At 47.6% G+C, this 16,376-nt stretch overlaps 1 protein-coding gene across 3 annotated transcripts in view; it reads right to left on the bottom strand.

The window, feature by feature from the left end:
• SIPA1 (signal-induced proliferation-associated 1) overlaps window positions 1-16,376 on the bottom strand; it is a 40,284-nt gene that overhangs the window by 14,611 nt on the left and 9,297 nt on the right. For all 3 annotated transcript variants that reach the window (XR_008598011.1, XM_054995036.1, XM_054995027.1), the window contains exons 2-8: window positions 14,734-16,013; window positions 12,950-13,074; window positions 11,805-11,993; window positions 10,622-10,796; window positions 10,044-10,147; window positions 9,438-9,595; window positions 1,101-1,698 (exon numbers count right to left, since the gene is read on the bottom strand). Coding sequence is in view for 2 of the 3 variants with exons in the window: in XM_054995036.1 (XP_054851011.1) it covers window positions 1,101-1,698; window positions 9,438-9,595; window positions 10,044-10,147; window positions 10,622-10,796; window positions 11,805-11,993; window positions 12,950-13,074; window positions 14,734-15,643 (2,259 nt within the window). In the remaining variant the exon portion in view is untranslated. The remainder of the gene's footprint in view (window positions 1-1,100; window positions 1,699-9,437; window positions 9,596-10,043; window positions 10,148-10,621; window positions 10,797-11,804; window positions 11,994-12,949; window positions 13,075-14,733; window positions 16,014-16,376) is intronic.

Genomic DNA, 16,376 nt, shown 5'->3' with positions numbered 1-16,376 from the left:
GGCTTGTCCCACTCATCCCCTACAGGAGAATGGGACAAGCAAAGGCAGGAAAGGGGTCATACATTCACGCTAAAGCAGGAGGACCTGCAATAAAAATCTCAAATGTCCCGCTCCCCTTAGGGGAAATTGCCTAAAATGATTAGGAGACTACACCTCCCATCAGCCTCGCCTTTAAAGGCACAGGCTCTTATTCTGTGTAACAGCACAGGCTCTGTTATCACTGCCTTGCTGGTGGCTGCAAGCGAGGGACAAAAACCTTTTAAATAACAGAGGATTTGTGTTTTTGAAAAGTTACGGTCAGATTTTGATTAATATTGCTACATGTTTTGCCATTGCAAGCCACCTGAGCTGAGAAAAGGCAGAACGAATTTTTTAAAATAAATCAGTGAAAATTTTTTTGCAGGCTTAGCTCCATATTAAGGTGAGCTCGAGACATTTGGCTGCACCGAAATATCTCTGAACCCTTGGCAGTGTCACAGAGGATGGAGGCGTGCCACTGGGACAGCAGGCAATCCACATGAAAGAGATTCAGTGTTCTATGACACAGCTGGCCGAGTGCCTTCTTGTGCACTTGGCACAGTCCAGTTGATACTTGTCAGCATGGTGTAGTGGTGAGCATCTCAGTCTAGGATCCAGGAGATCTAGGTGTGATTCCACAGTATGGTGCAGAAGCTTGCTGAATTACCCTGGCCAGTTACGCTCAGCCGAACATACATCACAAGGTTGTTGTCGTGAGAATAAAATGGAGGGTGAATGATGTCATAAACAGCTTTGGGTCCCCATTGGAAAGAAAAGCAAGGGATGTAAATATCCAAATAAAAACACTGTACAGAAATGACAAGATCCCTGATGCTTGTCGAGACTGAGAAAGATAACGGAACCCAAAGATTCTGGGTTTTATTTGAGCCCTAGAGATTATTTTCATAACCGGCATTCCAGCCCTACAATTTGCAATAAGAAACAAAAAAGTGCCTCTGAGCATGGGGAGAATATACCCCACATACACAAACAACAAACCATGTGCAAATCATCTAAATTTGGGAAGAAGAGAGCCAAAGGGCCCAAATGTAGTACTGCAGCATTTTAAATTCAAATCTTACCTGCAGCCTGTGGACAATGTCCTTGATGTCTGCTGCCTGTCCCTCGTCCACGCGCATGCAAATATAGTCCCCCGTCTCATAATAGAGGTCCAAAGTGCAGCTTTCCGAGAAGGTCCAAGCCAGGATGTCCCGGCAGGAGCAGTTAAAGACCACCCTCTTCTCACGGGCATCAATGAGGACGAGAAACTCAGCAGAGATGCCCAGCAGGCACCGGAGCTCGGGGGTCTTGCACTCGGGCCCCTTGCTGCCATCCCTTGCCCACACGCCCCACACCAATGCCCCCGCGCTGTGTGCCTCTGCCCCCTTTGTGTTCTTGGCCTTCTCACGCTTCTTAGAAGCCAAAGCAATGAGTGCAAGGCGAGACGAAGAAGCCTCCAGGGTGCTGGTGGTGGCGTGGTTGAGGGCCAGGTCACGCAGATACTCCTGGCGGGTTCGGGTCGCCATTGCGTGGAACTTCCCTGAGCGTTCAGCAGCATTTTCTGCATTGATAACCTTGGCAAGCAGGAAGTCCCGGAAATCTGGGCCCTTCACGAAGCAGTTCTTGGCTGGAATGAAGGGGCCAAATGGTGGGATGTCCTTGGTGCAGCTGACAGCCACACTGGGTCATGGTCAGGGAACAAAAGACACATCATTTATGTCTCACTTTAAACATTCAACTTTAGACTTCTCACTGCATTTGCCCTCTAATGCACCCTGGGGTGACTGAAAGTAGGTGACTAAAATAAATCATAATAGTAACTGCGCTTATATATTGCCCTTCTAGACAGATTAGTGCCTCACCCAGAGTGGTGAACAAGTTAGTGTTTTTATTGTCCCCACAACACAGCTGGGGAGCTGGGGCTGAGAGGAGTGGCTGACTCAAGGCCACCTACTGAGCTCATGGCAGTGGTGGGATTCGACCCAATAGAGTGCTAATTTGCAGCTGAACCACTTAACCACTGTGCTACAGCAGCTCTCCCACCCATTTTAAACATAGAAATACTGAAGTAGAGAGAGGATGATGAATGCATAACAAGCCACATGACAGAGGTGGAATCCAACCTGAATCAAGACTTCGGGACTCATGATGAATACATGCTGTGTTTCTGTACAACCACAGAATTTGGTCTTAGGCACAAAATTCAATATTCAAAGGCAAAATACCTCCCCCCATTGCTGTTTTTCTAAAAAAAGGGTTCTGGTACTTCTGATGTTCACAGCCTTGGAGGCCCAAAGTTAGCCATCTGAAAGAGAATCTGCCAGTACTGCAGAAATAGGTGCATACAGGTGCATACCACCAAAATTTCAGAGGGGTAACCCATCTTAGTCTGTAGCAGCAGCAGGAGCACAACAGCACATTAAACAACATTTACTCCAGCGTAAGCTTTTGTGAGTCACAGACCACTTGTCAGATCCACAGGGTACACATCCATCAGGCCAATTTATAAATGCAACAGAAGGAAGATGCAAAGAGAGTCTGATTTAAAATAAGATCTAAGCCAAAGACTAATCGGCTCACTCAGAGTGAGTGTGAGATAATTTTTAGGTGGATAGCTGTGCTAACCTGTAGTAACAGAATGGAACAGTCCAGTAGTGCCTTAGAGACCAACAAAATTGTTCAGAGTGTAAGCACTCGTGAGTCAAAGTTCACTTTGTCATATCTCAGATCTGATTCACAAAAACATATATCCTGGAAAATTTGGGTTTCTAAGGTGCTACTGGACTCAAATTTTGTTCTGCTGTTAGATCGTAAAGGATGGAATGTGATAAGCAAATATTAAGTAGCAGCCATAGGAAGTTAGACTCCTATGTTAGCTTGGATCAAAGTGACCTTCAGAAGCACCAGATTTCAGAACTTGCTTTGCATCACTTTACCTCTTATTTGTTTATTTATATATTGCTTTTCTCCCTGATCAGGACCCAAGACAGCTAGTTTGCTAGTCTTTAATTCTTCCTCCTTTTATACAAGAGTGTTTTACCTCTCCAAAGGCCAGGAATCCATGGGACAAAATTGCAACTTTAAGCCTAAGGCGTGCTTGCATTGATTAAGGTTCGTTATCGGTCTCCTGCTGGCCCCTTCGTTCACAGAAAACACCTCTGCCACCTTATGACAATGAGCATCAACTGGGAAGGTGTACCAGTGCTGGAGAGCTGTGCTTTATGGAGCTGGGAGTGAAAATTATTCTAAAGACTAGAAATGTTTTTTAAAAAGCGACATTATGAACGTCACCCACTGTCTTCGAAGGAGAAGAAAGGCAATAGACACCAAGCATGCATGAGCCACCAGTAGACAGTAGATGAATCCACAGGCTCGGTTTCTCCACAGGGAAGGGCTTCAAGTGTCCAAACGTGGTGGAACAAGACTCAGGCCCTCACTACAATGCGTTCTGAGGAACTCTGATTTTAAACAGGAATACTTGAAAGAAACGTGCGATAGCTAAGCTCAACACAGCTACCGTTATTAACCAGGTCTCTTGAGAAATGTGCATTCCAAACGTAAACTTTCAGGAATGAATTAGGGGTGGGGGTTTTTTTCTTTCAAACTCCATTTGAGAGGCACTTTTAGTTGGAATCTAGTATTTTTTGAAAAGTATGACTTTGAATGGATTCCTGTACGTCAGTTTGCGGTTCCCAGATGAAAAGTCTCTTTGTTTAGCTCCGAAGGCATTAGACACTGTTCTTAAAGACTCTGACACAAAAGGAGGTCATCGTTCATCAAAGACCTGCACAGCTCAATGCTGTTTGATATCTGCGGGACTGGCTGCACGTGATGCTGGGAATTCACAGAACAGAGCTCTCGATGCCTTTTTTCTTCCTTTATTAAGGAAAAAAAATCACATGTTTGGGAGGGTGATTCAGTCCCAGACCACAGCGAGAGGGAGATTTAAGCCTCGCCTGCATCATTTTTCCTATCTGAAACGGGCTCAGGGAAGATACTGCTTGCCGTATCATACAGTGGACTTGCCACTAGTATAATATAGGTACCTGTAAATTTGCCCAAATGGGGCAAATAGTGACTTCCCCAGGACTATTTCAGGTCAGAAAACAGCACAGAGGGAGGGCTTAATCCCCCCCCCTTTGCCCTCTTATTCCAGTCCTGAATGGAATCAACCCCCCCCCCCCATGATTTTTTAAAAGGAAAGAATGCTGGGAGCTCCATTCCTGGAACAGCATCACATGTTCATCTGCCCTGAGGCAGAAAATCTAATCACGTCCCCAACTGACATGGGCCAAATTCATCAGGAAGTTTTTCTGAGCAAGCCTTATTGAAATGAAGACGCCTGCCCAGTTCACTAGCAGCTGCGAAAAAAAAAGAGAAAAATCTTCTGAGGGACGGGGCCGGTCGGCCAGGCGCTGTCGGTCTCCTACTCTGCCCCAACTGTGTGTTTCCTGAGAGGGATGCCTTGCCCTGCTTTGAACAACACCTGTGGGACTAGCTGCTCTTGGCTTTGCGGTTTGGAACAGATCTACAGCCACAAGCAAAAAGGGGGGCTTTTTTTTCCTATTGAAGTATTGCACTCTAAGAGGTTGTACCTCCCTTTCAGCACAAGGGGGCACACTTCTTAGAAAGAGGAAGAGTTTCAAAACTCTTTCGCTCCTGTTCCCTGCAGAAAACAAACTCCTCTAGCACAAATGAACGTTCTTTGCGCCATGGACAAAATGAGGCATCTTCTGGGAGAAAGTGTTTTCAAGGGATAACACATTTCTGTTTTCGTCTCCTTTGCCCCCACAACTAGGTGCAATGTTTTGCATCAAACATGACCAAGTTTGGTGTAGAGGTTAAGAGGGCGGGACTCTAATCTGGAGAGCCGGGTTTGATTCCCCACTCCTCTACTTGAAGCCAGCTGGGTGACCTTGGGTCAGTCACAGCTCTCTTAGAGCTCTCTCAGCCCCACCCACCTCACAGGGTGTTCTATTGCGGGGATAATAATGGCATACTTTGTAAACCACTCTGAGTGGGTGTTAAATCATCCTGAAGGGCGGTATATAAATTGAATGTTGTTGTTGTTGTTATTTAATATACAGCACATCCTGCTTTCCAGATTAAGACTACAGCTACAGATTTTGAGCATGAAACAATTTATCTTCCCTCCCTCCTCCTTTTTTGTATACTGAACAGCCAGTCTGATGAAGAGTTCTGAAAAATCTGCAAGCTTGCACTGTTTTGTGATGCGCCTCATTTTGCGATATTTTGGTTGGTCCTAAATAAAAGGTATCGGGCAAAGTGATTTGGGAATCTATCTGCGCACTGACATGGTCACTAGCAACCTTTTATCTCTTGCTGTGTTAAATGTCTCTACAGATTGTCCATTCAAGGATCTGATGGCCTCCCTGCTCACAACAGGCTTCGAAACAGCAGAACCCTAAGCCCAGCTTCATCTTTGAATGAAATAAACGGAGGAAGGAATGAGGAACTCAGAAGTGGCCTCATTCTTTTACTTGAGATCCACGAAATTGGGACAAGATAACCATAGACAATCTGAAAGCCTAGTTAAATCCAATGCATTCTTTCTTCAATGACCTGTGTGGAAGTTCTCGGAATCCTCCCTCTCCCTCCCAAAGTTCAGCATCCATCCATTCTGAAAGAGGGACAGAGGGACCAACTAGGGTCTAGGAGACGCAGGTTTGAATCCTCACTCTACCATGGAAGCTTGGTGGCCAGTCATAATCATGTCTAACCCACCTCACAGGGTTGCCCAAGGATTGAATGGAGGAGGGGAGAATGATGTGAGTAACTTTAGATCCCCCCCCCCCATTGGAGAGAAAGGCGAGGTACAAAGGAAGTAAATAAATGTTAAATAAATAATACATGACTTCTTATGGTTTTACTAAAAAAGCAAGTTTTCTGTTCTGTTTGCCAACTGTTCGCTAGTTGCCAATTTATTTGCTGTTTATTATAAGGCCAGGTGCAGAGGTAACCCTATTTCCCTGCCAATGGAGGTTTGCAGATCGGAAGTCATCCTCGGGAATTTATGTACTCTCTGCTTCCTCCTCCTGCATAATATCTCCCCCCCCCATCTCCCTCAACCATGCTTTTGCACGACACCTCCACTGGCGCTAACCATGACCCTTTCAGCAGGGCGTGAAATCCTGGTTCAAGACCAGGGCTTAAAATGGTGTTGCAAACCCTTGTCAATGAGGGAGCTGCTTTGTATTAATTGTGGTTTGTGGCAGTGCATATGTAATGCTAAACCAGTTAAAGCTGGGAAGGCAACAAGGCCTGGGCCTCTCTCAAATAGTGATAGGTCCTACACATGAAAGAGGCCACCCTTTAGACTTAATATTTTGCGCTCTTTGAGGGAAAATCTTGTTTCAACACTGGAGATTTGGCCTGAACCGTGATCAGATCATCATCGGCTGAAGGCAAAAGTGAATATAACCCCAACACCCCACAAAATGGGGGTGCAGTTAAAATAATTAGCCCACAAAGGCTCATGGACCCGTCTAGATTCCAAAATGCCTTGGGGGATTTTAGAATTCCAGACACACACTCCACAGAAGCTGCTGTAGGAGCACAGAACGCGAATCTCCTTGAAGCTACTGACACCATTGCTCCTTGTCGACCCCTCCGGCCCTTGGGATGGAATCCAGCCCCATGGTTTACCACGGAGCTGGCTGACTTAAAGAGGGTTGGAAGATGTCTAGAAAGATGCTGGCGAAAAACTGGCACGGAAGCAGATAGAGCATGCTACAGAACCCACTGGAGGGCCTACGAAGCAGAAATGAAAGCAGCAAAGAAACATTATTTCTCGGTAATGATTGCATTGGCTAGCTCATGACCATCTCAATTGTTTAAGATATCCAGACACCTCCTAACCCCTAAATCTGAATCTTTACAGTCCCAAGAACAGACAATTAGTTGCAAGGCCATTGCTAAAATTTTCGCTGATAAAATAGCACGAATACACTCTGGTCTAGATGCTAGCTGCAATACAAATGAGATGGAAGAAATGCTTAATGCGCCATCTGGCTTACATGTGGACTGCCTTGAACCAATTACAATGACAGATCTTAGCAGGATCTTGATGTCTATGAAAGCCACTACTTGTGCCCTCAAACCTTGCCCATCTTGGCTATTAACATCTAGTAAGGACCGCATAAGTGAACTACTAAGGACTATTGTAAATCAATCACTAACTCAGGGCACCTTTCTCCAACAGCTCAAACAGGCAGTTATCCATCTGCTAATTAAAAAACCAATCCTAGATAAAACTGATGTGGCCAATTATTGCCCAGTCTCTAATCTGCCCTTTCTGGCCAAAGTGATTGAGAGAGAAGTAGCTGACCTACTCCAGATCTTCTTGGAAAACTCTAGCACTCTGGACCCTTTCCACTCAGGATTCAGACCAGGTCATGGTACAGAGACAGCACTAGTAGCATTAGTGGAAGATCTCCATTGGAATATAGACAAAGGCTATACCTCCTTCTTGCTCCTCCTGGATCTATCTTCAGCCTTTGACACAGCAGACCATGTCATCCTGTTGAGGCATTTAGAAACAGAAGTGGGCATCAAAGGATGTGCCCTGGACTGGTTTAAATTGTTTCTCACGGAATGGACTCAAAGGGTTGCTGTCGGAGATCAGCAATCTCCAGAATGGGAGCTATCTCGCAGGGTTCCACAGGGCGTAATCTTATCTCCTATGTTATTCAACTTCTATGTAAAGCCTTTAGGAGAACTCATTCGCAGCAATGGAGTTGGATGTCATCAATATGCAGATGACACCCTACTCTATATCTTGCTATCCAGATCCCCACAGGATGCAGTAGAAATCTTAGATCGCTGCCTGACAGCCGCGGTGAAATGGCTGAAAAACAACAAATTGAAATTGAACCCAGACAAGACTGAAGTGATGATTGTTGGGAAGGCAGAGATCTCGAACTATATGGTAGTCCTCACTTTCGATGGAGTTCGTCTGACCCTTGCGGACTCAGTTAAGAGTCTAGGAGTTATACCAGATCTAGTGCTTCTACTAGAAAAACAAGTCAAGGTAGCCACAAAAAATGCTTTCTACAACCTCACTCTAGCCTGGAAGATGGCGTCTTATCTCAACACAGCCGACCTGGCCACATGGATCCATGCTATGGTAACATCAAGGCTTGACTAATGTGATCCACTATACATAGATCTCCTTTGTATGCCATTAAAGGTATTTGAATTGATAGGTCTCCCATCTAAGTTAACTAGGAGACTCCAATTGGTGCAAAATGCTGCAGCTCGACTATTATCAGGAGTGAGCAGGAGCTTGAACATCACTCCCATCCTACAGTCACTCCATTGGCTACCTATCAGTTACCGTGCTAAGTTTAAGGTATTGATTATTAAATACAAAGCTGTTCATGGGTCCAGCATACCTACGGGACCGCCTCTCTCTGTATGTTCCTCCACCGCAGCTTCACTCATCTGATCAGCATCTCCTATACGTGCCAGGCTGCACATGGGCAAAATCAACAGTAGCCCATACACGGTCTTTCTCTGTGGTGGCCCCTACCCTGTGGAACGGCCTGCCTGAGGAAGTCAGGAGAGCCCCCACTCTCCTCCCTTTCCACAAATGATGCAAAACAGAATTATTCAAAAAGGCTTTTTACTCAGATAGGATGTATTGTAGGGATGAAGTCTTGGATGCTTCTCTAATGCATTAGGGACCATAGACTTCACCATGTTGCCTTACATACTATCCGCTGCTTTAAATATGTACTCCTATGCTCTACCGTGCTTCCTATTGTCAAATGTTAGTCCTAGAATTGATTACATTCTGTTTCAGCATTTCTTCTACTCTGTATTGGATTCTTGCTAACGATATGTCTTTGTAAACTTATTTATATTTACCCTATAGCATTGTTTATGGAAATGTCCTTGACACTGTATGGAAATGTCCTTGATACTGATTGTATTAAGCTCATACTGTGTAATCCACCTTGAGTCTCAGTGAGAAAGTGACATAAATGACATGAATGAATGAATGAATGAATGAATGAATGAATGAATGAATGAATGAATGAATGAATGAATGAATGAATGAATGAATGAATGAGGATCCTGTTAGAGACACGAGGAGTAGCTACATTTCTGAGGCTCTGTTCCGACTGGAAAACTGCAGTTTGCAGGGAATCACTTAGGCACCAGTTCTAAGCGAGTTAAAGCCAAAGGTGGGTGAATAGGTGGAGAAAAACCATAGTTCTTAAAAGTCTTCATTATTAGGCATTTCAAAAAGAAAAAAAGGCTCGGATCAAGACCAGTGGAAAGGGTATGGGTGCCTTCTCTCAAGTTCTCTCCAGTGCCAAGATGGGGCATTCCATCCATCTTTGCCTTCTGTGGATGGCACAGCACAGCACACCCCACCCCACCCTTCCTCTCACCTGTAGGTAGTGTGCTCCTTGGAAGGCTCGTGCACCCGCACCACAATGAATACGTGTTGAAAGTGGGAGCGGATCACACGGGGTGTGAAGGGGAGGGCCCCTGGCTCCTGGAAGACGATCGTCACAATGTCATTCCCAATGTGGCGTTTTCGCAGCAGCTGCAAAAGAGGATGGAGGAAAGAGGGCTTTTATTGTAGCACCCCAGGTCCAAACAACTATGCAGTCTCTGGACGGCCTAGACGCTCTAATAGTGCTTGGCCGCTTACTATTCCATTCATTTATGATGCTCCTTTCCCCCCAAGGAAATCGAGGTGGCATACACCATTCTCGCCTTTCCAATTTTATCCTCACAACAACCCTGTAAGGTAGGTTAGGCTGAGAGCGAGCAACTGGACTAAGGTCACCTGGCAATCTTCCATGGCAAACAGGGATTTGAACCTGGGTCTTACAGAACATAGTCCAACACCCTAACCACTACAGCACATTGTTATTTGGAGACAATGTGCCATAAATGATGTTCTGCTTTCTCTGGTGAGTCCACATGCACGCATGTGTGTTCGTGTGCAAATATGCTGCCCGTTGGCCACCACTGTCTATCATGCTTACCTGCTGACGGTTGTTTGGGGTGTAGGGCAGCATAGTGGAGACATGGAACATGATCTCATAGTCCTGGTACACAGTGTAAAGGGAATGAGTCCCTGTGGAATCAGCTGCAAAGAGAAGGAGAGAGAATGTGAGAACGCTCCCTTTAGAGTCTCTTCTCAATATTCCTGCTCCTGTCCACCAAAAAGGAGGTTCAATGCCAGAGGGTGTGCAGTTGCTTTTCTGATAATTTCTCATGCTATTACAAAAATGTCCGTTTACAGCCTAAATGGGAGAGAGCTTGAAACCGGACTCTTTGCTCCGCTAGATCTCCGCCCTCTGCCCACCATCAAAGAAGAGATTTGCTGCATCATCCACAAATCTAGCTGAGGCCACATCAGCAGGGAAGCAGAGGTCAAAACCTCCCTGTGACATCCCAACCCCACTCCCCAAAGGACCAGCATTCCGAGGCACATTGACTCTGATCAGGAAGGTTCTTCAACAATAATTAAATGCTGTTAACTCATCCTAGTCTGTTATGGAAGGCTTTAAAAACAAAAAAAAAGTCTCCACCAAACACATCAGACATGCTCCAGGCTCACTCTTGGTGTCTAGCTGGGCGCGATACTTGTCAAAGCCACGCAGGCGCACGCGGTCTCCGAGCAGCTGCAGGAACTCCTGGAAAGCAGGCCCCGCCTCTTCATTGTTGTACATCTCCTCTTCGGAGCCCTGGCCAGCCAGGCAATACAGGACCCCCACTTTCCGGTGGAAACTGAGCTGTGGGCAGAAGAAGGAGGGAAAGCGAGGGGAGCCCAAATAAACAAGAGCCATTCAGTGACCTGCCTGCATAGCTTCGCTGCACAACCATGTTGCATGATTTTAGGATGGGCTCTTGTCTGAACTGGTTTTGCTACCCAGAAAAAATGGCAGATTAGCAGCCACATGAGTTCAAGGAAAACTAAGAACACAGAATTCCGCAAAGTGCATAAATGAGGCGAATGTCCATCTGTGCTTATTTTACACACTTCACGGGGAAAGGTAAAGAAGGCCGTGCCTTGCATGGAAACATTCCCCCCCCCCCGGCAAATTTCTTCTGTTTCTGGAGTCGAGCAGACATTACCCTAAAACATTGTGCCTCTATACATGAGACCTCTCACACGAGGACTCTCAAGTGAAGGAAGACGCAAAGTTAGCCATGAAGTGTAGTTTAAAAAAACAGAGGTCAAGGCTCTGTCAATTTCACCTCTCTGCAGTGGCGAAGATTGCTAACTCAGAGGGTTTGTTAATTTTGTCTTTGCCTCCTGGAAGGGAAAGTGAAATTGACAGAGCCTTCTGGGAGGCAAAGAGGACCCTCTGAGCAGTGATCTTTGCCTGCTCTGTAGAGAGGGGAAATTGACAGAGCCTTCGCCTGTCTTTCAAAACTACATTTCCCAGCTAACACTGCGTCTCCCTTCGCTTGAGCATCCTTGTGTAAGAGGTCTCGTGTAGAGAGGCTTATTTTCAAGCAGTTCTCTGAAAGTTGCTTCCCCCACCCCTTAAAAAAAGAAGAAAGCAACAGTTCTCAGAATGCACAATTCTGCTTTGCTATGTGAACGTGCAATCAACTCAGTGCCAGGGAAGGTTAACACAAATGCAAAGCCAAGTTAGGTGGTGCTCTATGGGGAAAGACTCCACCTTTACCTGGCCTCCAGTGCTCCTTCCACTCTGATCCCCTTGTGGGAAAAGGGGAGCCCCCACTTCTCTTACACCCAGGCTCAGTCCATATTCCCCTAGCTGCCAACTTACCCCCTGTTCATCCAACTTGATCAAGGTCTCTGGCACTTTAGGGGAATTGGAGGCCAAGCGGAGGCACTGCAAGTTCAGCTCTGGGATCAAGTGCTCCAGAAGTTTCTTAGGGGCGACTCCTCGGGGGGAGCTGTGGCGAGCAGCAAGGGGCAACACTTCCTCGAGAATAGATCCTCGCAGGGTCCGGAGCTGGTGGAGTGGAGGAGGGAGAAAGGAATGCAACAGGCATCAAGGGACTTGGAAGAACAATCACTGAAGAGCGTGAGAGAGTCTCTCTACACAAGACAGCTTACATGAGGACGCTCAAGTGAAGGGAGACACAATGTTAGCTGGGAAGCTGAGTTTTAAGACAGATCGGAAAGCTTTGTCAATTTCACCTCTCTAGAGCAGACTATCTAGAGATAGCTCCTCAGAGGGTTTTGTTTATTTCTTCTTCGCCTCCCAGAAGGGGAGGTGAGACTGACAGAGCCTTTGTGGAGGCGAAGAGGAAATAAACAAACCCTCTGAGGAGCGATTCCCACTCTAGAGAGGTGACACTGACAAAGCCTTACGACCTGTCTTTTAAAACTCGGCTTCCTGGCTAACATTGCGTCTCCCTTCACTTGAGCATCCTCATGTAAGATGTCTCGTGTAGAGAGACTCAGAGCTGGCGTGGTGTCATGGGCACAATGCCCTCCAGGATACTTGATTTTAAGCCCTTCTCAGCCACAGACAGATCACGTGGTCTTGAGTAAGTCACTGTGCCTCAAAGAAGGAAGACCTGACTCTCAGAAGGCAAGCAGCAAGACAGATTGCCTGTGCTCACATCCCACAGCCGTGACCGAATACCTCAGAAATGAGAACTTCCTTTCAATGGTTTCTCCTCTGCAGTCAGTTCCCCCTTTCTTCATATTCGGTCTGGTCTTCCCACATCACAGCGGATCTCTGCGCTTTGTGCAAATCCCCCTGCTCCTAATTTTGTCACACTGCTCCCCCACCCCCATCCTCTGGCCCATTCCTACTTCTCTGCATCGGTCCCCATTTCTCTCCCTCTCCCTTTTGCCTGCATGACCAGTGTCCCCACAACATGAGGTCACGCTGTACAGCGCCTTGCAGGCCATGGCTACCAAACAAACACTATAGAGTGGTAAGGCAGCAGAGCCCACCTGGCTTGTGCGGATGATAAGGCGGAAATTGTACTGAGGGCCCGTGCTGCCCTCCTTCTCCTCACGCCGCAGGGACACTGCCACCGCTCCCAGCTGGTCGTCCATCCCAAAGTAGTTCTGGTGCTCTGTGTGGAGAAAAGGAAAGGGGATCTGAAAGGATGGCCCGACTGCCCACAGAGCCAACAGTTCCCACAAAAAGCGGAACCTTTCTCAGCAGGCACCTCTGGGGCCAATTCCGGCCTGCGGTCTTTGCTGCAAGAGCCCAGCTGTTGCCTTGTAAATGCCTTTTTTGCTGCTCGCCTCTCTCATCTGTGAAATCTTTTCCAGAAAAGGAGAAGGGAGAAATTGGAAGGGGCCATGACAGGCAACTTTCCTGCTTGCGACTGCCACCAACAATTTTAGCTACCTTAGCTGTGAGTTTCTCTACATGAGACACCTGACACATGAAGATGCAACGGTAGCCGGGAAGGCTAGTTTAAAAAGACAGAGCCTGCGACAGGGCAAAGGCTTTGCTATACACTGGAGCTGCGTGAAGGGGCTGTGAAATGCCAGAAGGGAAACTTCAGCCCATTCTAATCTTTCCAGGTCCAAGCCTGGCTCTGGAAGACAGCTCCAGCCTATTTCCATTCCTCCCTGCCCTCTGGTTGTGATCCCACACAGCTTTAGACTGGAGAGGTGAAATTGCCTTTGGGGAGGCAAAGATGAAATTAACAAACCCTCTGACGAGTGATCTCTGCCGGCTCTTTTTAAACTACACTTACCGGCTAATATTGTGTCTCCCTACACTTGACAAACATGCGCTGAGGCGTCTTGTGTAGAGAGACTCTGTGGCAGCAAAGAAATGGGGATGGAGAAAAGAAGACTAGTTACTCCCCTCAGACATTCTGTACCTGGTTGGTGGTCAGAGCGCAAAAGCACCAGTAGATGGTTCAGAAAGGAAACACAATTCCCCCCCAAATACAACAAATCTCCAGTGGCACCTTAAAGACTATTTATTTCAATATGAGCATTTGTGAGTCGCAGCTCACTTCTTTCTTTTATTCTTATTTAAAACATCTCTATGCTGCCTTTCTACCCAACTCAGAATTCTTCTTATGGGGAAGATAATGGGGGTGGGGGAGTTGCAGAGAGGTTCCCCTTCACATACGTGAAGTTTCTGTGACCTATAGAAAATTCTACAGACTAACACGGCTATTCCTTTACAAACGTCACAGAAAGTGTTTACCCCACACATTCAGAACCTAGTTGCTAATCTCTAAATAAACCAGTTTGCTACCAGTGCCTCCACACCCCGGATGATACCTCTGTAGGGACCCTCCCCCAAGCCTAAATCTTTCCATCATTCAGATACCTCCATCAAGTCTGGCATCCTCTTCTCGAACAGCAGACTTACACAGAATAACTGCAGGGCCTGCTGCTATTAAAAAACTCATTACCCAATGCACTTCAAAGCACATCCAGCGTTGCTTAATCAACAATAACGCCCAACTGATGGCGTAATGGGCTTTGCAGAGGGTTAAATGTTTTAGCACCCAACGGCTTCTTCAATTGGTATTCCTAGCACTTATACAACACAAGGGGAGGCAAACTGGAATGAATGCTCCACTAAGGATTTCTGGGCTGCCAAATCAAAATGGTAACATCTTGTGTACGGCAACAGCCAGTAGCCACAGCCCAGTACCCACAATTGTGCCCCCTTTCCCCCTTGATACCTGAAGATGGCTATTCGATGCACCCTTCCCTCTGAACCACACAATGCCATCTTCCTGCCAGCAGCCACTCACCCTTGCCAAAGAAGTGCTTCCGATAGTAACAGGCTCCTAGATCCGCGTATTCAATTGCATAGCTCACCCGGCTGGTTCTCTGGCCGTAGCTTTCACGGGGTTCCTCCAGCACAGAAACGGCCATATTGGGATAATGGAAGCACGCCAGGGACTGCCGGTGCTGGCCTAGCCCCCACTCAGTCTCACCCCCAGCTTCCACACGGAAGTAGGGACAGCTGAGCACCAGAGGTCCATCCTTGTCCATACCCATCTCACCCTCGATGGGGGGCACCATGCCCGCCAGACGAGGCTGCGAGGCGGCCGATGCTCCTGTGCTGACGTTACCCTGCTTCTCAACTTCTCTGGCCACCTCGCCAGGTTCAAATAAAATGCTCTGCACGTCATAGTGCGCCAAGTGGCGGCCCCAAACAGGTGCAGGCACCTCAGAGGGTACAGGATGTGAGCCGCCTCCATCGCCAGGCCCAGCAGGTACACCATCCCCCTCTGTCTCCCACACTTCATTGGTCGACAGTCCTAGGAGGAGCAGGGGGTCACGGAAGCGCCGTGCGGTGGGGCTGCCAGCCCGTGGCTCTTCATGGCTGTGCGCCCGGGCCCGAGGGGGCACTGCAGACTTTGCAACGGAATTCAGACCACTGCTGTTAAGGGGGATCCTAGTTGGGTCTGAGGGCAAGGGGGGACCGGAGGAAGGGGTGGGTGCTTGCTCCCCCTCACTTAATGTCACGTCACTATTGCTTCGATGCATCAGATAGCTGTGTCGGGGGGACCTTGGGGGAGGGCCACAATGTCCCACGAGGGGGCCCTCACCCGCTGAAGTCTTGGGGGCCCGGAAAGCGTCAAAAGAGAGGGAAGTGAGATGTGGGCGGTTCGAGTGGCGTCGGATCTTGCGGATAAAGAGATCGTCTGACTGCATCGCCTCCGGGCATCGACCCCCTTCCCTGACACTGCCCCGGCAACCCAAAGGGCACGTGTAAGTCTGGGATCCCACTCGGGTCTCTGGTTGCTTGCTGGTAGGCAAGCCCTGTTGCTGCCTGCGCTTTCCCCTAATCGAGCAGTAAGCAAATGTGGCCTAGGAGAAAGTGGTGAGACGTCCCACCCATGGGGAGGGGCTTCCAAATCCTTTTAAATGTAGCCTTGGTAGGTGGGATTCCACTTGGTCTTTGGCACCATGGCATCCCCACGCCCTACAGAGGTACACATCGGTACACAGCAGCCAGGTATGGGGACTTCTTGAGAACTGCTAGAAAGGGGCAAACACATCCAGCCATTGGGTGCACGGTGTCCTGCAAAAGAAAGAGAAAAGGATGTGGAGGAAGGGGAGTCCAAATGAATCGGTACTGATTGTTGGGGAAGTCAATAGAAAGGGGATCAGCCCTGCAAAAATCCACTCCGCAATGCCCTGGAAGCCTTGACTGCCAATTTCAGATGTGGTGTGAACATCAGAGGAGGGGCCGGGGTTCAGTGGCAGAGCAACGGCTTTACACGGAGAAGATTCCCGATCCAAACTCCAGAACATACAGATCAATTAGCGGACAATATGAAAAGCTTCTAAGGAAGCTGCTTCCAGTCAGGGAAGATAACGCTAACCTTGATAGACAAAGGGTTTGATTCAGTAGAAGGTAGCTTCATACGTTCATGGGAGTACG

This window comes from Eublepharis macularius, chromosome 1 (assembly GCF_028583425.1).
Source record: "Eublepharis macularius isolate TG4126 chromosome 1, MPM_Emac_v1.0, whole genome shotgun sequence".
In the NCBI taxonomy this organism is placed as follows: domain Eukaryota; kingdom Metazoa; phylum Chordata; class Lepidosauria; order Squamata; family Eublepharidae; genus Eublepharis; species Eublepharis macularius.
Note: the sequence above shows the minus strand (reverse complement) of the source record. Positions and strands in the feature narration are given on the sequence as shown.